Here is a 26883-nt window from a genome sequence, read left to right on the forward strand (position 1 = left end):
ATAACCCCATGCACAAGCACAGGTTGGGGGACGACTGGGGTCCTGGTGGACAACAAATTGATCATGGGCCAGCAATGTACCCTACATGGCAAAGAAGGCCAACAGTGGGTCTAGGGAAGTGATCTCTCCACCTTATATGATACTTGTGAGACCACATCTGGAGCAACGTCTGTCCAGAGTTGGGCTCCCAAGTGCAAGAAAGGCATGGACTTACTGGAGGAAGCCCAACAGACGGCTACTAAAGAAGGTCAGGGCTAGAGTACCTGTTGCATCAAGGAGAAGCTAAGCAAGCCATGTCTGCGCAGTCCGGAGAAGAGAAGGCTCAGGGGTGGCTTCAGTGCTGCTTGCAGCTACCAGGTCAGACGATACAATGAAGCCAGAGCCAAACTCTTCTCAGAGGTGCACGGTGACAGGACAAGAGGCAACAGATGCAAGTAAGAACATGGGACATTCTGATTAGATGTACAGAGAAATATTTTTCACCATGAGGGTGGTCAAACACTCAAACAGGTTGCATGGAGAGATTGTGGCATCTCTGTCCTTGGAGGTGTTCAAGATTCAGCAGGACACAGCCCTGAGCAACCTGATCCAATTAGACTTGCTCTGAGTAGTGGGCTTGACCAAATCATCTCCAGAGGTCCATTCCAACCTAAGTTATTTTCTGAATCTACTGTAAATTTGACACTGCCAGAGTTTGGTTGATTTGGGTTTTTTTCCCCCAAACAGGCTACAACATGTGATACTGACAGATAACAACAGCACTTCATGTAACACAAGAGTATCCTAACCAGAGACCATCCAGAAAGCCAGATGCAGTATCCCTGAATATTATCACTCAGTTTGCTTCTTTGAATGGAAGGGAGGAATGCTTCACTCTCTAAAAGATCTTAAATCTCGATACACGTAATATCTATCTGATGTTTTTCAGCATCTTCAGACAGTTACACAAGCCTGTGTCAGCACATTCACATACATACATATCCAGAAGCCTGTATCAGAGAGGGCAGATAGTCCTCCTTCCTCTGAATAGATGGGTTTGCTAAACTTGGGACTAAATCATGGCAACAAACACACAGAACACATTGTGTGTTACTCTACATTCAGAAGAGAATCAGTCCTTTGAATAAACTCAAGATTTCATTGCACAGTGTTTCCAGGCATTTCACTTCCCCCTCGAAAATGAAGCCATAACACTCTCAAAGCACGTAAGAGTTATGAGGCTTTTCTTCATAAGAAACAGTGTACTGAATATTGGAGTGCTTTAGGTATGGATAGATACAGTACCGCAAATAAGAGGTTCTCTCCCATTCTTCCTGCAATAGAAAGCCAAGATAAATATTTACTTCAAATGTTCATAATATTTTATTTCTTGTGTCTTTACAGAATATCCCACAGGCTATAAATTTGTGAGGTATTCTGAAGGATATTTATCTCAGTTTTTTCAAGCTGTATCTCAACAAAACTGAACCTATATAGAGAACTTAAATATTTATATAATGGGAAACTTCAAACCAAAACACAAGAAAGCAGCATCAGGCTGCTCTGTGTCACTGGTCACGGACCACAAAAGCAGAGAAAGAGATTTCTCACTTTTAGGTAGGCCATCTTTTGGGTCTATTTTAACTAAGATATCTGTTGGCATTGTTTAATTATCTACTCTCCAATATTTATATTAGGCAAGAAAATGATGACATACAACTTTATTTTAGGATATGTAAACAAAACCAGAGGCTTATTCAGCCATTACCCTGCAATGCTTCCTGAGAACATTCATCTTCTGGCACATAGCTGTCTTCATTATGTGCAAACAGAAAATGGAAACATCCTTTTTCATCTAGGACTTCCGCAGAAAAAAACCTTAAAAATTCCACCCTGTGGTCCTCAAACCAGACTTTTACTCAAGCTTAAATCACAAGCAATAGATGCGTAAATAGAGAGCTTATTTACAGGGAATAACAAGAGGCAGATTCCCACATGGGAATAGCAAACCCATCCTTCCAAAATCCTGGAGTTCCCCTCTCCCAGCACTCCAGAGGAGGTGAAATCTAATATCCGCCATCAGATTTCTACACTATGAGCAGGGGTGGGTAAAAGGAAATCAGCAGAATTCAACTGGGAGTTCCCCATGCCAGACGGTTTCATTACGTGTCCCAGTACAAGTAGCACTGTTACTGGACGTGCCTTAAGTGTTGCAGATCCAGCTCTTCCTGATCTGCACCATGCACTAAAGCCTCTGCAAAGAGGACAGAAAATGCTTTTATGGCTTGACCATTTATCGTCTCTCTGCCATATGTTTAAAAATCAAAACACTCCCCGTAATGTCTCATAGCACAGCCAGAAAGTAATATCTGCCTGTAATACTCTGCAGATTTTCATTTATTACCTATATTAGAGTAGCATTTAGTGTCTGCAGAATACTGGTTGCCCTATATACATATATATGAAAGGATAATTTGGAGAGCCAGGTAGAAAACATAAATAAAGACAAAGCTGTAGGAAAGGGGAGCTTGAAATCTCTGCCTCGTTCCCGTCTGGTCATCTCACAAGTCACCTCGTGCTCCAGCATGGCTGATGATCCCTTGTAAGTTGATGGATGATCCAGGAAAGGTCCTGGCAAAGTGGTTTGGACTAGTGTTTTAGGAGAGACATTCATATAGGATCTGCCTGCACACTATCTGCTTTACATATGTGCTAATCCCTCCACCATGAACTCTACCTATGTTTTAGCAGGTTTTTTAAAGCTGAATAGGGAGAGGAGAACAGCCAGTTTCCATTATAATTAATACTACTGGTGTGTCCAGGTGCACTAGGTTGTTTTAGAAGCCTAAAAAAAAGTCTAGAAAATGGGAGCAAATGGGTGTAGGAAAAGGGCAGGTGGAACTTGAGCCCTTTCTTTTAACACGTTTAGCACAAGCATCACACACCTTTAACATACCACAATATATGGCAACACAGAAGGATGCAGAGCACATACAGTCCAACAGGACACACAATATCTTAACTATCACATTAAGAAAAACATGACATATTGCACACAAAACAAACAGCACTTCTAAGAGATTTTCCCACATGTCTCCTTTGTGCTTTGCCAGTGCAACAAATCCAGTTTCTACCCATCTGCTGGGTCATAAGAGCCCATCAACAGGCCAGATTTAAGCATTATTGACATGTCCTGGTGCTGCTTCTGGTTTACGTCCTTTTGTATTAATATTTTACATTAAAAAAAAATATCACAGAGAATAATAACTAAGGCAAACATGATGGATTAAAAGGACAATATGTATTTTTAAACACCATTGCTACCCAAGATTAATTTCAATCAACCAAATCTGATGAATAATACAAAGACTTTCCATTTCTCTTGTAATAAGACTGTCTTTACCATTTTCCTTTCTTGTGAGTATTTCCAGTAAAGCACTCACCTACTTTCTATTTAAGAATTACTCATCTGCCATATTCTAACCTCAAACCATCAGGTTTACTTGTAATATTATTCTGATAACTTCTCTGCTACCGAACAGACCAGGCAGAACTTCAGCAATCCACTTAATATCCGTCACATAAACTCACACTCAGAGTAACATTTCAGAACCAGAGAGCTCAAGTACGTTTTGATGAGACAGTGCTACTTTAAAACCTGTCCAACACTAAAGCCCAAGCTACTCTAAAAGATTTACCAGAGACCTATTACCAGCAAAATAGGTGCAGTTTATATCAGCAAAAGTGTACTTCTACTGCTGTAGTTTATGCAGTTCTGTCAGCAAATAACACGCTATCCTCACAAAAACAAGGCATTTTTTTTTGCTGGTGCAAAACAGCAATGCAGGAACAGAGATATTTTACTTTTTTTTAATTGCACCCCTAGCAGATCTCATCATATGGGCAAAGCTGCTTGTGTAGATCTTTAAGTTCAGTCTTTAGATAAGGTTAGTTAAATTAATTTGCATGATTATGATCGTCTGCTATTCTCCTTGCTAAAGGCTGACACTAGAAGTAACGAATGAAATTATGAGCTCATTAACTTGTTTTCTTGCTCAGCAGAGTAACCATATAGGGATGTAAACCAGCTTTCCCCTCAAATCCAGACCCACCCGCTCTGCAATGGGATGAACCTTCTGCTGCTCTGAGCATCTCAGAGTTAGGTGCTTATGCCTAAACTACGCATCGACCTTCCCATACAGCTAATGAAGAGAAGTGGGAACTTGCAGAGAGGGATTTGTTGGATCTGTGTTATTTATTAGATTTGCATCAGATGCCTGTCTTTGAATAACATGGCTTACTGCACTGGAAAGGCTTACACCTCTCCACCGAGATGGGAATCTCAGATGACTAGTTGGGTTTAGGCACCTCATTTTTGATGCCTGATTTAGAACAAGTGAATTCCCTCCAACTGAAACACAATTGTAAACAGCACCTGAAGTGATGTGGCAGACAGCATAAGGATATCCAAACTAAGCCTCACCTTTGTGCCGGCACTCTAGGTCGGCAATAAGAAATAACGCCATTCCTTTACCAGTTGGCAGAAAAAACTACTTTGGTAATGTGCATAGAAAGAATGTGAATTTCCTTGGTGCCAGTTCTGTGTTCAACTTACTTGAGCAGGTTGCCGAGATTGAAGAGAGCTCGATTGTGCTGAGGGTTTAACTGAAGGGCCCGTCTGTAGTAGTCCTTTGCCTCCACCACGTCTTTGGTCAACGTTCCCAAGTTGTTGAGAGCACTTGCATGACGAGGGTACAGTCTAGGAAAAATGAAATATCAAGTTACAGACACTCATTAATTGGCAAATAAAGCTGAGGTCACTGATGTTGCCACCACTGCTGTTCAGCACTTGGTAAAGGGAAGGATGCCAGCTAGGAAACACTGCTTTCCCCTCATTTGCTGCAGGTCCTGATGGGATCCTGAGGAACCTTTTCAACTCACAAAGAGATTGCAAATCAGATCTTCTCCTACAGTTCCTGCATGCCTCCATGCAAAAGGGAACATTGAACAGTTTTGAAAGCCTATTTTACCCTCCAAGCAAAAGGCAAAGTGACTAAAGCAGCTTGAACGTTTTTATTCAAAATGTTTTTCAAACAAGCAAGAAGGGCTTTGTCAAAAATGTTTCCAATGGAAATATGTTTTGACATATACAGAAACCAACACAACACTGTTTAAGTTGATCTGTTTTGGTTTTTTAAATCAGTTTTCCACAATAAAAGTGGTAACAAAGTGCAAAAGGAAACTTGAAATCAGCTGTTGAACAATGTTTTCAGGACCAAGCAAAATGATAAAAAAATCTGGAAACAGACTGCTTAACAGTATGAATTCCCTAAGCTTCTAGTTGTATTTTTTTACCACTTGGTTCAGTTTTCGTTTTAACTGATCTGTTGATCTTTACATCTACCTGTTTCAGTTATAACACTACATATTGGGCCCAGTGCATCTCTGTTAAAATTCTCCATAAATTAAGAACAACATCATGGTCCATTCAGCTGCTTAAATTCTCAGAGTTGTGCTCCTACATTAATATTTTCGTTTGCAGGTCTTTCATCAGAAAACTCCAGAGGTGAAAGTGGTCCAGGGCAAGATTTAGCACACAGGACCCTTTGTGTCACAGAGGGGTGAAAACTGAGGTTCATTATGATAAAGAAATACAACTATGACGGTAGCCCACAGAGGTCCCAGGCAAGCTGTGTGAGTATGTCTGATGCCCTGGTATGAAATGGTGCGCAGGTGCTTGCCCACAGAACTCCTCCAGATGATCACTTCATTCATGATGGGGAGGAAGCGGGTTAACATGGTCAAGGCTTTGGTTTGAGAAGACCTAGTTGCAAATACCGCTGCCACTGCAGATTTTCTATTTCAGATGAGGACAAGTCATCTGACATTTCTTTGCCTTAGGTCCCTGTTCATGGGAAAGTGATGTGGATAATGACATTAAAAGTAGTTGGCTATGACAGCCCAGGGTACAACATCAGGAGGGGCATTTAAAGGAAGAAGGGATTATGACTCTATAATATAGTCTGACTCTAAAGTTTGCAACTGTTTTTAATCTAAGACTTTCCATGGCGGGGGTTTTTTGCCTGGAGTTTTTCATTATGTCAGTTCAGCCCTGGGATTTTCTGTGCTTAAGTACCATGAATAATTTAGCATTTTATACACTGCTGCAACATTTGTATCAGTCACATTTCCGCTCCACAGCACATAAGTGATTTTGGCAAGATCTTACTTGGGGGTGAAGCTGGGAACACACAAGGGAACTCCGGGAGAAATGGACATGCACTGGTAACAAACCCAGGATGCTTCCTACAACTAAGTAATAGAAGAGCCCAAAGTCCTTTTTCCACCCAACACCAAGTCTAGCAGACAAGGATTGCAAAGCCACATAGTTGAGGAGAGATCATTCAAGGATGCAGCCATATATGTTTTTTAAAACTTAGCGTATTACAATGACAAAAGATAAATGTAGTGACCACCACTCATAGTAACTAATGACGGCACACTCTCTCAACATCCCTCCCATACAGAAAAGCATCCCGTCTCTCAGAGGTAACCGCTTCTCCTGCTGCAAGCCCTCAGGTGCGGCGCCCTGTGTCTCCATTCACCCACGCTACCCACATTCGCTGCTAGAGTGATTTTTGAAGAGCTCCCTAACTGATCTAGTCACAGAGGAGCAAAGAATAGGAAATTCATGGTGAGACTGCAGTTGGCATAGAAATAGTATCACTTTCCATCACTGAAGCTACCCAGTGAGCCCGATGTGTTTCGGGATGTGAAAGGCTGCCTGTGCTTGGAGAAGCATCAGCAAAGGACAAGACGGTGATGAGGGTATAGTGTTGAGTCTTGACCTTCGCCCTAAAATCCACTGGTGATCAAGGCTAAGCCTCCGCAGCTGAAGTAGGCTGGAACAAACGCTTTCCACAGCAACAGCAGGGGAGCAATGGAAAGGACCAAGCTTGCTTGCTCTTCAGCACTTGGGACACAGCTCTGTGTGATAACTTGACCAGGATCTTGAGCAAAGAACATCCTATCTACCTTAGGGCAAATGACTGAGGGCTCAGCCTTGTTTCCCATTTCTTCCATGGCATTTTGACATTGTTTTGGACCAAAAAAAGGTCTGGGAGTTATATTTTTGAGGCTTTTTTTCCAGTTGGGTATGATAAAAGCTGTGCACTACTTCTGTCAGTACTCACACATAAAACCAGCTCTAATATCTCACATGAAGTCGCTTGAGTTATGAGTGGGCAAAAGTATTTCAGACAATTCTTGGGAAAGTCAGAAACAGATTAACATTTTACAGGCCTAAACCTGATGGTTTTGCTCTCAAACTTCCAGAAATTAATTCTGTTCTTGGCCTCTAGTGCTCCCATGACAATGTAGGCCCAGGAGATCCACTTGCACCAATTTGGAGAGGAATGAAAACTCAAGATTAAAAAAAGGGAACTGATTTCACCTTTAAATTACACAGTTCTGACCAGCAGCTCCATAAATACACTTCTGAGCTCAGAGCTAAACCCTCTCGACAGCAAATCACAGGATGCAAGCACGTCTCCCATGTATCTTGGGCTCTATTTCTTGTGTTTTACATTTATTCATTACATCTCATTGCCCTTTCCAAGAAATATAAGTGAAAAAACAGAACCTCAGCTAGCACGAATTGTCAGCTTAAACCCGCTTAGCATCTGGCCTGAAGAACTTCCAACATTTGCAATTTTACATATCTGAACAAACGTTAAGAGAAAAATCTGAGCACAGTGAGATAAGGCAGTGGTGTTGGGCTTTGCCGTCAGGGTTCAGTTCTTTATAGTTTTATTTAAAATATTACTTTATTACAGCAGTAGAGCAAGATGCCACTCAACTGAGTTCAGCAGAGAGCATAACCAAGCCCTAAGAGGGCGTCACCTCCAGGAAAGTAACCAGACCCAGAGGCTGAGCCCATGACCATCCACGCTGTTATATTGTTAACATGATCCCTAACAGTTTCACACCAGCCACAAATAGTTCCCAGGCGTGGTCCAGGGCTGAACCCAGACCAGGGTTTGGTCCCAAAAGCCAGCTTGGGCTCAGCCGCTGTCTCTCAGAGGATACAAACACTTATGGAATACTTGCAGGTCAATTTATGCCAGTTGGCCTCAGGGCTAGAGAATGGAGACCAGACCCTTTTTTATTTATTAATATGGATGTTGACTAAAGGCCTTATTCAAACTACCCTCTGTTCACGCACACCCCCTGCTGTTAGTAACAGCTTCCTGGGGATAAAAACAGACTAGAACAAAGTCTTGCGGCTGGATTTACAGAACAGCATAAAACTTGACCACAAGTGACTAATTAAAGCAACATTTACTCAAGAACTCTCAAAATGTTTCTGCAAAACTTGCAGATACACCATTTGCAAACTGGTTTGCTTTTTGCTGTATGTGATCTATTGTTTTAATGAATGGAGGCACACGTACATCTTTTTTTTCTATTTTTTATGGTATCATGAGGTTTGTGCTGTTTTTCAAGACTTTTGGAATTGGTCCCAATTATTCCCAATGTCTACTTTGCTTATTTGGACCATAAGCTCTCTGATGCAAAGATTGTCTCTTCCCCACATATATTTATTTCTTGGAAGGGTCAGAAACACATAACCAGGACAGGCGGTCTCCAGTTAACCTGAAGTTTCTTCATGCCACAATAATGATAATACTTAGAAGCCAGACCTTGTTTTACAAATAGTCAGGACACTCTGAGATGCAAGGAATCAGTTGGAACATATATACTTTGTTTTGCAACTTCTCTTAAGAAACAAAGCTTTCAATCTGGACACACACGGAGCTGTACTTTCCTTGCCACCACCATTGATAATGGTAACAGTCTGCAGGCAATATCCTTTTTGCTATGCATCTGATTAGGTAGAAATTCCTCTAGGCTTCACCTAATCAAATGCAAGTGCTGCATTATTTATGAAAGAAAGCTGAATTTCATTAAACTTATTCTACAAGAAGCAGTTCATGTAAAAAAATCAGTTTCACCTTTCTTTTAGAAATCAGAATAATTTTCTTTAAAAACCTACATTCACAGGTGATTATAATAGAAGTCTTGAAACGGCAAAATTACTTTAAAAAAAAAAAGGAAACCAACCCATAAAAGTATATTTTAAATCAGGCTGGGATTTCATTTCTAAAGAAAAGACAAGTGGGATGTTTCCTTGTTGCAGAATGAATAATTCAAATGATTCCTCCAGTGCTGCATCTGCAATTGTCAGAATAAATTTAAGCAGCTTTCCCTTTAACTATTACAGGTATACACTGCACAAGAACTCCCGTTAGTAATTATCCCCGCTTCTTTTAGGCTAGTGAAATTCCCTCTAATACCACTGAACAAAAAAGCCTTATTGACTCGCACAGTCAAGAGATTTCCCATTTCACAAGAAGATACCAGGCATAAAACATATATAGTCATCAAAACGCTGATGACCATTTATTTTGCTTTTTAATTTAATGCTGTTATTACCTGAAACATTAGTTAAGAAAAAAATTGAAGGGTTTTGTTTGGCAACATATCTGAACTACAAGACAATTTCAGAAAAAAAGAGTAAGGGAGGGAATTTGTTGTCATGACTACAACCTATAATCCACCAAGAATTTTAATTCTTTTAATTCAGATTGAGAGAGACCACTTAAACAACTGGCACGCTCTGCTCGCAGTCCTGCCTTTAAATGGCCCTTGGGCTGGTGCCAGAAGTATTCAGGGGGCAAAAGGCATTAGCGTGACAACTCCCCGCTCACTGTTAAGAGCATTATGTGGGTTTTGCACAGCCATCGCTGCGCAGGGGCAGAGAGCAACAGGGGATGGGGCCAGGCTAATGCACAATTAGCCAGGGAAACTGCCAGGAACAGCATGGAAAGGGCTGCAATACCAGCTTTCAGGTGTCCGGGCAGCCCCCCATGGACACCACATGATAAAGGGGTTATTGAAAGCAGTCCAGAGCCACTTCTCAGAGCTCAGACAGCCCTGAGATATCAGGGACCAAGATGACTCTCCCTGATGCCCCATCCCAGTACCTCCCCGTGGCTCTGCCCAGCCCCTTGCCACCCTCCAAGCGTCGATGATAAGCCTGTTGAAAGAACGTTCCCAGTGACTTGAGACATGAGTCCTTAAAGCCATTATAAAATCTGTAAGCCATGCTGGCCATCATTAACCTAACGGCCATGCCACGGCAGCAGCAGCAAGAAAAAAACCTGCCTGCATCATCTTGCACAATATTCAAAGGGGCTCCAAGCATATTCATTTCTGCTAGAAAGAAAAATCAGCAACTGATTCACCTGGGGAGATCTAGCATGCCTGTTTTTTGTTAATGCATCTTTTGATTAAAGAATGCATTTAAACTTAGCACTCGCAGGGAATGCTCTACCTTTGAAGCAGCTGTGATTAATTACCACTGCTGTGCCGCCGTGAGAAAACAGGTTGTGTTGCCTCTCTCCTGGCAAAAGAAGAGGGGCTGAAGAGCCCTGGGACAGACGTCCTCTCACCAGTCCTCCATACTGCGGGATGCCTCCCTCCTACCCGCTCTCGGCTCTCCTGGTGCCTGTGCGACCCTACCACAACGCTCAACATCCAGGAGGCTCACTTCAGCCAGATTAAGCCTGCAGAGTCAGGCCTTAATTACCCAAGCCCAATTACTTGCTGGCAGCATGGCAACTTGTTTTTAAGGCACGTTTTGTCCCATTTCAACACATACCGTAATATTTTATTGGCATCATTTTGCCAACAAAAGTAAGAATGTTACGTGAATAATGTTTCATCTGTGCCAAATTTTTACACTGCCCGTTTTATATTTACTCTGGTATACTACTCCAAGCCAATTTTCCAATTTTAATATTACATCACACTCATTTTCACTTATTTACGTAAGTTCTCAATAAAGCTCTATGTCAGGTTGAATTAAAACTTGACTTGATGTAATTCAGAGACCAGTCATCCTACAGGGAACAATCCTGTGCTGGCAACAACTCAGGCCATGGCCTCACTATAGCGTGGTACTTTGTTCCGAGAGCTGCGCTACATGATGTGGAGATGTGCAGGTCACGGAGCCAGATTCTATGTCTTTTTCAAAAAGACCTTCCATTTGTAGCATTTGAATTCCTTTTATAGAAGGAGAGATGATCCTGGAGTATTAAGCAGCAGCTGGTTTCTCTTGAAGAGTTTTAGTAGTTGCATCAATATTTCCTCAAAGGTAACACCCTTCAGCTTGGCAGAAGGTTTGTAGCAGGCTGGGATTTTTTACTTTTTTTTTTTTTTTCTTCCAGAAAAACCCTGGAAATCCTATTGAAAGTCAAGCAAGTGAGATCTAATGCTTTTGGGTTCCTTTGAAAGCCTCGGGCATAATCTTCTTCAGTGAAAGCATGACAAAGCAGCCAGGCTCCTGGCTGTACACAGCATGGCCCGGCGTTGGATATTACATCATGCCCATTTCCAGCTACGAGGTGGTCCAGCTCAGGGCCTGACACAATGCTAGGAATAAGACAGGGAGCTATCCCACCCCAGCATGGTGCCGGGGGCTCTCAGAGCATCCCTGAGCAGCTCTGCAGGTCCCGTTAGGGTCCTCACTGGTGTTACATGGACCGGCTCGGGTCCTGATGGAGGTCCCGCTCAAGCAGTCAGTGGGGGACATGCCTGATCACCAGTGCCTACCACTATTTCAGACACCCACCTGGGGTGTCCTCCCCCTGCTGCTGCTGAAGGGCGGGAGGGCCAGCCCACCTCAAACGTCTTCTACCGTCTAGTGGGCAGAAGTCACCCACATTTGGGGCCTGAGCACCTACAACGTGGACGCTGAGAGACGGTGCTCATCTCTGCCACATTTCCCACACGGCTTGAGACAAGTCTGTCTCTCAGGGTCTCCGTGCCCCGTCACTAAAACGAGAACGATGAAACTTCCCTGCCCCATACTACTGCCTCTCCGCTCACAGCACAAGCCCTCTGTGGTGATGACAGCCTCCAGCTACGGTCAGCGCCCGGCACAGCGGGATCTTGATCTCAGCTGGGATCTCCAGAGGCCAATTCGGTACACACAGCAAGTGCTGAACCTCAGCCGGGGATCGGTGGAAGGGAGAAAGGCCCTGGCTGTGTGGCTTCTCCCCCCGCCTGGCAGCCCAGCCGTCAGGAACAGCAGCTCGTGGGTGCCCTGCCACCGGCAAACTCTTTCACCAGCGTGAGCCTCCAAGGCTGATGGGCAGAGCGCAGGGGATGGCAGTCGTGCTGTGCCCTAATATCAAGGGGAACCCCTCCAGGACAGAAACGTGAAAAAAAAAGAAGCTGAATAGATTTAATCTGTAAATTGACAAAAGCCCCAGGAATTCTTTGAGACTGGCATCCATTAAGAAAAAAAAAACCAACCCAAACCAAACATATCCAGGAGCATGCCATTTACAAAACAAACTTGTAGCACATTAAACAATAGTACAATTTATGGATTTTCATTAAATTTTCAAACTTGGGCATGGGTGGAAGCTTAAGTGTTGAAGCTGCGGAGAAAAAAAAGGATTTTAAGTCAAACAATGTCACAGCTAAATATGAATAAATAAAATGTTTCCTGCTAAACTCACATGTTCCCTGCAGTGCCAAGGCAACATGAGGTTATCAAACTGGGCTGCCTGCTTATGCTCTCACATAAGGAATTTATGCAGGATACATCTAAGTCCTGAAAATCCCAGAAACCTCTCAAGCCCAACAAACGACTAATAATTCATGACACGCCTGACTTACAGACAGCACAAACTGTACAGGCACCTCCACAGAGCCCACAGAAACTAGAGGGACGCCATAGCAAACAGGGGACCATCGGGTGAGTTCTACAACCAAACTGTTACATGAGGGGATGAAATAACAACATATATCTCACCTAAGCAGATGGGGTGAAATCACGCCTGTCATCTCCCAAGGTTCACAGGTGCCGGAGGAAGCTGTGTAGCCCCATACTGCCAACCGTGATCACGGCTGTCTCTGAGATGTCTGGGGGTTGCTTCAGTCTTTGGTGTAAATCAGAGCACTCCCATTATGGCACTGCCCAAATTGTTCAAAGGGGCCACTCAAAAGTCTGGGGATAAGCAGAGTGCCTCAACTACTCCCGCCAAGCCTTCACAGAAAAGTCTCAAGGTTATCCTTGACAGACGTACGCTGGGAACCAATTTTTCTGCTGACCCTTGGTAAGGACCAGTGAAAGCAAGTCTCTGATGATTTAGCACGACAATAACCAGCGCTACCTGGTCATTCTTTGAGCAAAGTTTTCATAAAGACAAGGACAGCAGGCTAGGGAAAAAGAAATGACTGTGGGAACGAGTAATTAATCCTTGGATTTCAAGTTCTCATTAGACAAATGTGAAAAGTAGACTTGAAAACCAGCAAAATACAGCCATAAGTTTCTCTCTGCATAGCCCATATAAAAATCAAAATAAATGCCTTGTCCCAATAAGACAACAGCTTTGCAGCTTCGTTAGGGAAGCATTTTCCATTCCCCAGATTTTCAGCACCAGTCCCCAACACGTAAGCAGTCAGAGCAACGACACAGTGTCTGAGGAAGGCTATAGAGCAGTCATTCTCATAGCTGATGGGGGCTCTTCTCCAGGAAGATGCATTTGAAAAGCCAGTAAGTCCCTGAAGGACAGTGTAGAAGGACCTGCACCCACGACTGAAGCCACGGTCTAGGAAGGGACACTGCCTGAAAATACCAGTGTCCAGGGGTAAGTTACACATATGTCTGTCCATCCCAGCAGGCACATCCAGCTTCCATTGCTGTCAATGCAGTTACACTGCACACATACTGCCTCTGCATCAGGGCTCATGGTTGCACTTACACCAGTTTGGGTTTTGAGTAAATAAAGGCTCGTTTAGTTGATGTTTGATCACTAAAAAGCAGAAAAACTGAGCAGAGGTGGAGCACACCCCAAAACAGGCAGGGATTAGCACTTTATAGAGAACAGGTTCAAAAATAAATTACACTGGCTGAAGTAATTTGGCCATCATCCTATGCACTGTGTTGTAAAGGCCACTAAGTCTCTGATTCAAATTATCAGGCAGCCTTTTCAGCCATCAATTACTATTAAATCACTCAACAATTTTGTCTAGCTTCAGGACAGCCACAACATACATACACAAGAGCACCAACTACCCCAAAAGCCTACTGTCAAAGTGCGATTCAGAAGAACATTGCGCAAAGATGTTTCTGACTCCTTGGACACGATCTGCCTCAAGTCTGTAACATCCACTAACACAGGGTATTATGTGAAGTCTCTATGAAGATGTTCCACCAAATGCCTAACCAGAGGGCTTGCTCCAAGGGCCTGACCTAAGTAACATTAACTGTCAGAAGGACACTCACGGTTTCGGGAGGAAATGCAGCCCTGACACTCACAGCAAAGCACTGCTGCACATTTTTGACTCACTGTAAAAACAGGCTAACAAATGGTGCTGGTATTTTAATTCTTTCCAGAAATAAATCACAGATGGTATCCAAGGCCACCTGCAGTCCACGCTGAGAGGCATTTTCAAGGCACACACACAGACACACACATACATAAAGGGCTGTATGAACACAATTTTTTTACTGCATGGAGAGTGCAATTTAACTGAATTTAAACAACCCCAGATACTGTTGATTTAAGATATATAAAAACCCAGTGGGAAGGTGTGTGGGAAAGCTTAGCAAAAAACCCAAGTCTCCCTTACAGCATTAGGGCTTTATTTCTAAGTGGAGTGAGGAAAAAGAGCAGCCCTGCTTGCTCCTTTTCTACCCATTCCAGTGATGTTATGAACCAATTTCATTCCCTCAGTGAGGGATATGGATGTGGTACCCACACTCCTCCCCCCTCCCCCATCTAGCCTGCATTCGAGTACCAAGAATACATAAACATGATCACGTGATGCTTCTTGATGCCACAAACCAGCATTTCCAGTTTCCATGCTGTGAGCAATGCCCTAAGCTGTATTATTTGCAAGCTCTGCAAGAGCTAGACGACACATGTCACAGCACCAAGAGTTTTCATACTGGTTCATCTGCCTCCTGGCCTACTCCCTCCTCTGTCTCAAGGCTGGGCACCAGAACAGCTCCTCAAGACGCAAAGAAAGCCAGCCCGAGGGTTCCTGCTTGCTGCCCAGAGGCTCCCTTCTCTGGAAGATGCCACAAGGGAGAATGGAGGTTTCTGCATGGCAGGCTGGTCCCCTTCCCACTCTGTTCGGTCAGCAGTGTTTGGCAGAGAAAGTCCAAGGGGAGCTTGTGGCTATGAACCTGTTGACGGACACGTACACGCACAGGCACACTGCAGATGTGTACGCACTCTCATGTGTGCACACCAGTGCATTTATGTACACAAACTCACAGTATTACACATACGGTGGATAATTCCTGCAGGACTCTCTACTATCAGGTATTACGCTGATGGTAAGAGTCAGTCACACACTTGCCCATGCCTCTGTTGCGAAAGAGCAACACCCCAGAGAGCAGTTCTGGGTTGCCCCGAGGTGCCCGATGCTTGCAGGGCTAGCCTGAATCTCTCTCTCTCCCCCTCCCAGCCTTACTGTCTGTGTTTATTTCTTACCAGCACTTTTCCTTTTTTAGTTACCCAATCCCAGTTCATTTCTGTGACTTTCATCCAGCAAAAATCAGTTATGAAGAAATAATTCAGTTATGATTCAACCGTTTTGTATCATTTGATGGTCACAGCATCTGCCTTCACACAAAGATAACTCTTTCTCCCCCACTGTTAACTTAAACACAATACTCTACTGACATTTTTTAATTAAGAGCAAATCTATATGTTTTTATATCCAAAAGTGCAAGCATGAATTTTTAGATGTTGAACTTCTGCCAAACACAGAAATGTAGCTTGAATAGCACAGAACTATTGTTAGCGCATTTATTCACCCGACTTCAGCAAGAAACCCAGCAACCTCCTTCAGCCTCACCCGCTGTTGCTCACATCAATCTGCCATCCATGGGAAGCACGGCCCTGGCAACAAACACAGACGGTAAGACAGAGCTGGTTTGGGAATTAAAATTTTGAATGAGTGCAACTGCAGCAGGGAAGGTGAATTCCACCACCCCCCCCCCCATTGTTCAAAGTGTTATTAAAGACATAACGAATGTTCATCAAATGGGTTTTAAGGCTCTACTGTTTTTCTCTCTCTGCATGTCAGCTCATGTGCATTCCTGAGGAGCAATAAAACAGTCTCAACAGCAACGTCAAGGAAGCAAGGCTGAGGAGAAGCAGGACAAAAGCTTGGTAACTATCAATAACAGCAAAAATGTCTTCATTAGCACATCAGAGTTGTTCTTCATATTTGCATGAGGTTGCATGATCTCATATTCTCACTCAAACAAAACAGCGGCAAGACAAGTTTTATTTTGGATAAGACCAGCACTGTTTGACCTCCAGGAACAGGGGGTCTCTGAAATTCCTAGCAACAGCCACAAATCTGCAGCAGAAGCAGCAGCAAGAATGTTAAGGCCAGCTTTCAGAGTAGCCATGGTCAACTCACATCTCAGACTGAGTATTTCTGGCCTTTACTTTTTGCAGGAAAAAAACCCCAAGTATCTCCTGGGGTCACTACCATATGTCAGCCAAACCAGTCAAGCAGTCTAATCCAGCAGTGTTTTTCTTGTTTTACTGAAAGTAAACTGAAAGGTTTATAACCCACTGCTACAACTGCAGAACGCCAGCTGTTCATCAAGTCTGCTTTACAGGTAACTCGTCTTGCATGTCCGAAGGGCTCCGCTTCCATTCTCCTTTCAGGAACCCAACGTACAGGAGGAGCTTTTCCTACGTACACAGAACTTTTTTTCTTTTCATTCTCCTCGTCTCCAATCCAAATGTTGTTCTCCTTTTTTGCATTTCATTTCAGTTTTCATTTCCCCCACTCTTGGACAGCATGATTAGATTGCACTAATCACCTAAGTCAGGATGTTGTGTCACTGGCACCTGGGCTGTGGTGAGGAATGAGTTTTTTGACAGGCCACTTACAATGGCATCAACAGGTGGTTGTCGGGATCAGCTGCTGAGTTTGCCTTGGAAACCTGCCCTGCAGTTTCACTGTCAGAGAAAATACATTCTTCTCCTCCATCATTTATCTGCCCTGAAGTTAACAGAGATACACCAACACGTGCCAGCAGAGGATCCTGCCTGCCTTTGAAAGCAGGAATGGGAGCAAGCGATTAAAGCACCGGGAATCAACTTTCCCAGGATTTAGTCTCAATTGCTATTATTTCACCACGTAACCCGTGTGCACTTCAACATCCTTTCCCACAGCTATAGCTACAACATCACCTGCCTACTTCACAGGAGCAATGGCAACCTTTGTTTCGCTAAATAGCTACATGGCAACCGACACTTCTGGCAGAGAAGCAGCTCGTAGAAACGCATCATTATGTTGGTGGAATGGTAATTGCAAGCGGTTCAAGCAGCCGAGTGCGACTGACAGGATCACTTTTGTTTAGCAAACAGTTAGACTCATTCACCAGAGATCAAGCAGACCTACATTGTAATTTGGCACAAGCTTTAGAAGCGAGCTGGAATGATGGATGAGCCATCATCCACGTGCCTCAGACAAAGCCGGTCCAGGGCGACGCAGCTCTCCCTTTCCCACCTCCCAGGAGCTCCCTCCCGGGTGGCGGTGGTGGCAGCCCGTGTCCTTATTCACTCCATTTCCTTATTAATTCCCTTATTGATCTGCTCACTGCACGCTAGGCAGATATGATATTTTGATCTCCCATACTTCTGACGGTGCTGCTGCCGGATTGCGAAGCCTCTCGAGTAGCTTGCATTTTCTGTAACCCGGGCAGTGTGGATCCACCCGGACTCACCCCGAAAGCAGACACCCACTGAGGGGTACCTGGGGTAAATGAGGGAAGCTGGTTGTGTTAGCACTGCCTACTCCCTGATGAGGAAATTCATAGAGTGAGTGGTGCCTCAGCTTCTCAGCTGTTCTTGCATTTTAAGGTCAGGCCAGTGGCCAAAAATACCCTGAACCATCAAAACCTGGTCAGAGTATTACAGCTACTACTTCCTTCTAATTGTAGAGTAATTGGTCTACAATCAGAGCAGCAATTGCACCGCTGGAGCCCGTGAGGATGGGTAAACAGCTTGGACATGAAGTCTGTTCTTATCTGCGATACCTGTCTAGGGTCTTCCACTGTATCCACCACCATCTTGCCTGTCCCACACCCATCACCTTCTCCACCGCTTCAACGCAGCCATCACGCATAGGCACCTGGCGGAGGCTGCAAGGCCTACACACAACCCCAGGCGCTTCAGAAGGGGCATGTCTGAGGGGAAAACAGAGAACGTAATTCTCAACAGGAGAACACGCTACGCACGCTGGTTTATTGCTTATCACACGGCAATTTCCCTGCTACAGGCGTGGGAAGGGGTAAAAATAAGGAAAGCCTAAGTGCAGAGAGACAAGGTAGTGGGACCAAGTAATGCAGCTTCCCAGTGAGGGAGCCAGTAGGAGACTCCCGACTCCTGGTTTGCGCTACCGGCTCAGATAGCAAACATGCAAGATGGGGACAGAGCCTCGCTTTTCAAAAGAGCCAACTAATCCTGAAATTACTGAAGCAAGAGGAGCACAAGCACCGGTGTCACTGAGACACTGAGCACCTAGAGAAGGGCATAGTTGGTTCTGCGTGGCTCCAAGCCCCGAAAAGGCTTCGGATGCTCTATAAACAATACCATCAGCACAAACTGTGCTATTTAATAAAGTTGAGGGAATGTTTGCGGTCAGTTCTCAAAACAGACTCTTTCATAATTGAAATACTGCAGAGCAGAAGACAGCATTATAATTATAATAAATGGGTGCTGCTGAGTTAGAGAAGAGCAAAATCTTTTGTCAGCAAATCCCATTTACACAAGCAGAGGCAATGTCGGTAGGAGCAGTTACGTTACACTCTGTGTACTAGCATGTTCACTGCAGGGCTTGGATAATTTTTGTTAGTCCCCCTTCTTTTTAACTTGCAATGGGATTTTCTGGTAAGTTGGAGAAAGTTCAGAGACTAGCTACAGGAACGACTGGAGGACTGCAAAAACTCACATAACACTGAAAATGCCAGCAGCTACATCAGTGGGTTGTATCAAGCAGCAGGTTAAGGGAGGAGTTGATCACTCTATGGAAAACAGACTTGGGGTAATGGCTCCATTCAGTGTGGCATTTAAAGGTGTAAACAAATTCAACGACTGGAAGCTGACGTTAAACAAATCAGACCAAAAATAAAGGAGGACATTGTCAACAGCCAAGGTAATTAACCTTCAGTACAATTTATTGATGGTTGTGCTGGATTTTCCATTCCTGGAAACATTAAAAAAATAAGATGGAGGTTTTTCTAAATGACTTCCTAAATGCCCAGCATGGTAAACCAGAACAGGATGCTGCTCAAAAAAGCTACAAATCACCTTCTCCCAGGTTCAGGCCCTCCTCAGCGACAATGAAATCCTGTCCTCCCAGTTTAACCTGGGCGGGTTAGGAGCCCTTGGAGAGCCTTTCATATAACCCTGTCAGCTGGCCAGAAGACAAAACATAGATGTAATTTCTGGAGTTTCCTGCCACACCACATGTCAGGAAAGAACATTTTTTGCACCTCCTGATGTGCCCTATGGAACCGAGCTCTGCCCTTGCTGTCCATCAGAGCCACTCCTCACCTTGTCTGTCCTTCCCACACATGCTTTTATTCCCAAAGACATTATCTGCATCCTCCATGTTTGCTTTTCCTTGCCACTCTCCCCTGCTCTTTTCCCTGCACCCACTCCCCTGAGGGGCCTGTCCCTTCTCCCAAGCCCCCAGGACCAGAGAGGAGAGGTTTGGGGAACTGGGGTACCGTGCTTACTGCACCGAGCACTGCCCGGGCAGCAGGGAGCAACTGAGGCCCCAGCTGAGCTGCACTAACAGCACCGGCAGGAGCTGCAAGCAGAGGGATGCTGCTTGCAGGGAGTAACCCCGTCCGCGCGTGGTCAGGAGGGTCCTTCAGAGGTACCACGGGACATGTCCCATCTTACAGCCCAGCCCTGGGCTCAGATTTACCATGCATCTATGGGCAAGGCAATTCACCCTCCTGCTTCAGCTTCTCCCTGTACAAAACCACAGTAACGATATTTACCCTGTTACTGCACAGGAGCATTTTCAGGATCAATTAGTTTAGTGTTCATGCAAAGCTCTGTGGACAGAAGCCTCAATACAAGTAGTAAGTACTATTATTATTACTGCATTTCAGATGGCTACAGCACTGGCATTTTCCAGGCATGCACCATTAACAATTTACTAAGATAAATGGCCCAGGAACCTGAAAATGCATTTATGACAACTACCTCCTGCTTACCAGCATACATTCAGCTGTGTAAAATACACCTCATTGCTCAATGTGTAGCTATGGTAACATTTCTATCTCATATATTGAAGTGTGCACACACACACACATGCACACGTGGAGCTGGAGGGACGCCAGGCTACCTCATTTAATGACACACAAACACGGAGCCAGGGAACTTTCCCAGCCTCCGAAAGCTGAGCTGCCCCCAGGAGCCAGGGGTGAGGAGCAGGCAACTCGCCCCATGCCTGGCAGGGAAGGGCTGGGCTAACAGCAGGCTGCACTGCACGGCCACAGCCCCACTGGGCCCTTAAGGGACTTACTTGAGAGCAGTTTTGTAGTGGTAGATCGCCTCAACATTACGGCCCTGGTCTTTCAGAAAATTGGCGTAGTTGTAGTGCACCTTGGCGTTGTGGGGCAGGGTCTTCACTCCTGAGCTGCAAAGAGGAACAGAAGCAGGATGGTGTTAGCGGCCAGGTTACCCCACCTTCCCCAAGGTCCACCTTCTTCTCACGGTCCCTTTGTTCCGAAAAGTTTGCTCTGATTTTGAGCACCTCATCACCTCCTGCGCACTCGTGCCAACACAACTCAAGTTACAACCCCAAGCTTGCCCCACGCACTGGTACACCACGTGCCCCAGGCGGACATAAATACGCAGCAGCGATTCAACTCGTCCTGGACACTGTCACCAACACTGCAACACTCCCTGTGGCCAGATACTGGTGTATTTCAAAATCTGAATTATTAAATTGAAAGACTCTAAAAAAGGCTAATATTTAGAGGGAAAGCATACAGTACTTTCTGTAACACAGCCATAACAGGGTCCCTGCTTAAACCTGAGTGTCACGAAGTGCCTTATGAAAATCTTGATTTAAATCTGTCAGCTGCAGCTACCAGAAAGAAGGTCTCTTTTCCATGCACATCAGCCACTAGAGGGGACGCATAGCATACTCTGAGCGCCGAGCCAGCACGTATGCACAGCTTAGCGCTGAGCAGAGCATGGCCAGGAGGTGAGGGCTAATGGGACTCTCACCCTTAGCTGGCAAGTTGTACACTCTGGCATTATAGCACATGACTGAGGACATGTGGCTGCACAGACACCCCGTCCCTCCCGTCGTCTCCTGCCTCCTGTAGATTGTACTCAGCATTTGGAATTAATAATGAGGGCACAAAGACAAAAGAAGAGCCAGCATATGCTTATTTACTTGAGAGCACAGAAAGCAAGGTACACCTTGCACAGCTAGAGGAAATGCTGTTTCAAGGTTAAAGAGAGAAAGAAATCACAGGAGCACGTACGCCATGGAAACATTTCCTCTGCAAGAATCCAGAGAAGTCAGTACTCTGTTTAATGGGGAAATCCTTTCCAGCACATATATAGGGGCTCTCTGAGGTAATGGGAAATAAGGATGGACGAATCTGTTCACGTAAAAGCAGACAAAGCGCTGTTTCTTGCTCACAAGCAGGTTCCTGCCAGCTGCTCTCTTTTCTCTCCCCATCATCCCTGACCCTCCTACCTCAGGTAGGAAAAGCAAAGATTAGGAAATTCCCAAGTCTTGTTACTTTGCCTTGTCTGTCTCTCCTGTTTAACTTTGGTGGGCATGGAAGTTAATCATAACGAGACAGGGTCGCACACAGCCCCTACAGTAGGGTGCACACCCTCTCCCATGGGGCGAATGCACCCACGGCTGCAGAAACCCTTTGTCAGGGAATTCATTGTAAAACAGCACTGGAGAATCGTAGTGGCAAATACGGTATATTTTTGGTTATGTGCAGCCAGTGGTATCAAGCATCGCTAATGCCTACTTGTGAAAGCTTCCAAAGCTTCGCCCACGGCTGCCTTACAGAGTTCAGCACAACACAGCCACGGTTTGCCTACTGAAATTAAAAATACACCTTGCATTTGGCTTCCTAATCATCAGGTATTTCCAAATTACTTACTGGGAGCACTACAGGAATAAGACATTTTGTGACTAATCGCCGAATTAAATCAGTTAATTGATGCTATTCTTAAGAGAATGATTTTCTATATTAGTTTTCACAAAGATATACTGCACCAGCAGCAAGTAATGTGTGACTGCTATGGCTGTGTTAATTTCCATTGGCCTTGGGAGCTATTAACTACACACTTACAACCTCTGGGCATTACGGGAATATTAATTCTTATACAGAGAGGGTTTCATTACATCAGCGCCAGCATTACAGGCAGACACACGGACAGGCACTCAAAACTGCTGCTCTCTCAGAGCTACGTGCAATAAGTTGCTGGCTCTGCTACAGTCCCTGCTGAAACAGAGCAAACTGAGTTAATGGTGAGGAGTACATTATATATGCACAAGTACTTCAGTTCTAATGAGATACGGTTTTAACAGTAAGATGCATATGTTTAAATATTTTAATTCTGGACTGTTTCCCTTTAAATAGAATTTATTATTAATCCTGCTGGTCCCATTTATTAAAACGTCACTAATAAAGTTTCTTTCATCTGCATTCTTCTGCTGGAGGTGCAGGTGACACAGGAAAGGCAGAAATCGGTTTGGGTTCTTACGATGCTCTCTTCTGCATCACACCACTCGCGCTCCCTGACCTATTTATTCTCCTCGCATGGGTGGGGAGGGGGGTGTTTCACGTTGCAAATGCACATAGCAATGACTGAGGCTGCTTGGAGTCTCTGCGCTGTGGGAGGTAGCAGCAAACACAGCGCTGGACACGGAGGGGATTTTTTAGGAGAGTTTAGGCAAACACTCCTGCTAATTGATTCTTGACCAGCCAAGAACACTGTTTGCTCGTTGACAGAGGAAACAATAATGTCCACAATGAAAGCCAAGCAGGAAAGGGTGGAGTACAAATAACAAAGCAGAACACAATGTTTTTCCATTTCTGCTTCCCACAAGCCCCCAGTCTCTCACAATTTCAATCTAATTTTCCAGTGTGCTTTTCCAAACTCTCCTATTTCCCTCTTCCCCGGCCCGGCTCACACATGCCCTTCTGAAAACCTATGGCCACCGATCTGGCGCCAGCCAGAAACAAGCCTACCAAAATCAGACGTCACTTCTTCCGAGGATTTCCTTCCCTTTTGACTTCTACGACAGCAGTAAGCGACATAAATGGAAAATAAACAATAGGCAAACCCTTTTACGTAACGCTTCCTCTCCATGGAAAGGCAAAAGCCTATTAGCCATAAATCAGAGAAATAAAATACCACTGGTATTTTCCAATCTCAAATACCAGCATTGCCCAAATCCCACTTCAGTTGTGAAAAGTCTCTTGTGATCCCCTCTGTTGTTTTCCTAAATGCATGTTCTGCTCTGCAAAATGACTGGGTGCAGGGCAGAGGCTTCATTGATTTTCTGTGATTTCCATATGAAAAGAGCTCAGTTTACAAGGGAATGGGCCACTTCTGCCTCAGCAGCAGCCCTGGGAGACCAATGGGGTCTCCTCTGCTTTGGGCATCACTGTCATCAATAAAGGTTCTCTACAGCAAATTATTCTCTGGATGACACAAACAACCGCTTCCCTTGGCCTCCTACCCATGTATTGATTTCACAGGTATCAATGTTGGGCTATATTAAACTGTTCTATAGAAGATGCACAAAAAGCAACAGGCCTTGCTCTCCTCAGCCACGCTAGCTTTCAGAATTAACAAAATAACACAGTAGTAAATGCCACCTTTGGGGCTGGGATGGTTTTTGCAAATTACTGAAGTCAGCAGACCTGTCTTGGGGGAGAAAACTGCTGACTAAGAAAGTGCCGCTTTTCTACAGTTCCTTTGCTGGTTACAACTGCGTTTCCAGGCACTGTCACGAACGTGGGCAGTGCATGCAGATGCTTTCTAGGAGCAACAGGAAACATGGCAGCTTGACAGACCTTGAAAAGGTCGGTACGGCGGATGCAGAGGTTAGCCCACAGACCTCACCTCCCTCTCCCTGGCTTCAGACATCAACGCTGACCGCAGTTGGAGCCTGAGGAGCCTTAGCTCCTGGCCTGTGCATTTGCTCTATACTGTAGTTCCTTAAATATTTAACAAATAAGCCCTCCCAGCCCACCTGCCAATACAGTAAGACAAACTGCTTGGGGCTTCTAGAGATCTGTTGGAATAATATGCTTCAAATACCTAGATCTCTATATATTTGGCCATGTCTTGTGGTTCATTTGCTTCTCATTTAGTCTTTGCACATATGCTTGTGCACCTATGTGTCAATGCATCATTTCCTCAGACACCAGCACCCTCCCGCACACTGCTGCCTTCAGCCAAGACCCAGCAGGATTTCTGCATCCAGGAAACTTGGCCCCTGGGCTGGAGACTGAGAGTCAGGATGGCCCAGAGATGGCAACAGTGCTGCCACACAATGTCAAAGCACGGTAAGCCTTGGGAACGGGACAAAATGGGGTACAAGCACAGAACTGGTACCATGCTCAGTATACAAACGTCCCCTGGACCAGTGTAGAAAAAGCGTGTATAGCAGAACAGGTCTTAGCCAAGGGAATCAAGACAGATCGACCCTGAAGAAACACATCCAAGCAAATGCAGGAATGGAAAGTAGAGGTGAAGGGAAAAAAGTAATAGGAGGGAAAAAGCAGTATTTAATTAAAGAAGCAACTGGAAAAAGAAGAATGAAGAACTAGGAATGGGAGTACAGATTCTCTCAGCATATACTTCTTAAAAAAAAAAAATTCAACACACACAGAGACTACCAAGTAGGTTGATTTATGTCTCCTTTCCCACATCTATAGATTTGCTCTGTTTCCTTATTATTTTCCCTCATACTTCTTTACTGTTCCTTATCTCCTCCTCCTGGTCTGTCCTTTCTAATTTACTGCTGTTGTGCATGCCTCCATCCACTTCTCCCTCCTCTCCTCATCAGCCTATACATAGCCTCCTCCTTCTGCCCCAAAGACGAGATCTCCCACTCCTGGGATGACATTATCTTCTTGCTATACTATTCTTCTTTTTCTTTTCCTTCCCATCAATAAGAAGAGTCCTACCATATTACAGATTCACAAGAGATGTATAACACCTATCAAAGAAAATCTTAAAAGGACAACAAGCAGGCCAATATGGTTAAACAGCATAGTAAAGACGACTATGAGAAATGAAAAATACCCTTTAAAAAGCAAACATCACAGTGACAGAAGGAAAAAGGAAAAGAGTATAAACTTCAGCAAGTTAAACATAAATGATAATTAGGCAGACCAAAAGAGATTTAAGGAAAAACTTGCTAAAGCCATCAAAGCTAATAATGAAATACATCACATACAGGAAACCTGCCAAAGATCCCCTAAGGCAAATAGATGATGGAGGTCTAAAAGTAGTGCTTGAAGAAGAAAAGGCCACGGCAGAAAAGCTAAATGGATTATCTGCACCAGTGCTCACTACAGGAGAACTGAAGGAGGTTGCCACACGGGAGCCTTTCCTTACAGGGGCAAGTCCGAAGCACTGTCTCAAACTGAAGTGGCAGTAAAATACGCTTTAAAACAAATCAACACCAAGAATAGTTATTAATACATTGGGCCTGGTAGTATGCATCCAAAGGAAACCAAACATGAAGCTGCTATTAGCTGCAGTATGTAGCCTATCATTTCAATGAGGTTGGCACTAGAGAAATGGGAGGTGATGAACATGATGTCATTTGGCTCCAGGGGAGAGATCTGGGGGGCAACAGACCAGCAAGTCCGATTTCCACTCCAGGTAATTTGGGGAAAACCATAATAAAGACTAGTTCTAGCGAAGTTCTGGATAACTACAATCCAACAGAGAAGAATTAACCTTGTATTTTGCAGAAAGAAGTTAGTTGGGCAGCTCTGTTGTTCTTTGATAAGACGCAACAGGTATGTGGTACTGAAGCTATGGAAAGCTTTTATGAAAATCCAAATATAGCCCAGTCAGAATCACATACATCAATGTTGTGCACTTAAATGTTCAAAAAGGCTTTTGATAAAATCCCTCACTAAAGACTTCCAATTTCTTAAAGGCATCATGGAGTAAGAGGGAAGGTCCTCTCCTGAATCAATACTTAGTTGAAAGACAGCAAGCAAAGAGCACAAGTATGTGAACAGTTTCTACAACTGGAGAAGACTGCAAGCAGGGCTCCCAAGAGACATGCAGTGGCATCTGAGCTGCTTCATGGGTTCACAAAGGATCTTGAAAAGGGAGCAAACAGGGAGGCAACACGTTTGCTGATAACACCGATGTGAATTACACTGCAGGAATTAAAGCTAACCACAAACTGTTGTAGAAGGATCTCACAGTATTGAAGGCTGGGCAAGAAGGTGGCAGACGAAATGCAATTCTGGTACAGGCACAAGTATCAGAGAGTGTGTACACACACACACACTCTAAATCTGCGTAAATCTGCACACAGACTGATGTCTATAAATCAGACAATTCCACTCACAAGAGGTACCTTGGGGTTTGTGTGGACAGTGCTCTGAAAATAACACCCGGTGCTTAGGAGAGGTCACAAAAGGCAGGTGGAAGATCAGGGATTAGTAGGAGAAGAGAACAAAAACCGGAAAGCAGTCCTACGTTACTGTGCTGCACGTATCTCTTGAAAGGTGATTCTGCTCTCCTTCTC

At 44.4% G+C, this 26883-nt stretch overlaps 1 protein-coding gene across 1 annotated transcript in view; it reads right to left on the bottom strand.

The window, feature by feature from the left end:
- TMTC1 (transmembrane and tetratricopeptide repeat containing 1) overlaps window positions 1–26883 on the bottom strand; it is a 129476-nt gene that overhangs the window by 16898 nt on the left and 85695 nt on the right. Inside the window, exons 10-11 of the mRNA XM_010566218.1 lie at window positions 20635–20748; window positions 4595–4738 (exon numbers count right to left, since the gene is read on the bottom strand). Coding sequence (XP_010564520.1) covers window positions 4595–4738; window positions 20635–20748 — 258 coding nt within the window. The remainder of the gene's footprint in view (window positions 1–4594; window positions 4739–20634; window positions 20749–26883) is intronic.

The sequence above is a fragment of the Haliaeetus leucocephalus genome, unplaced genomic scaffold (genome assembly GCF_000737465.1).
Source record: "Haliaeetus leucocephalus isolate CR32 unplaced genomic scaffold, Haliaeetus_leucocephalus-4.0 Scaffold206, whole genome shotgun sequence".
Classification (NCBI taxonomy): domain Eukaryota; kingdom Metazoa; phylum Chordata; class Aves; order Accipitriformes; family Accipitridae; genus Haliaeetus; species Haliaeetus leucocephalus.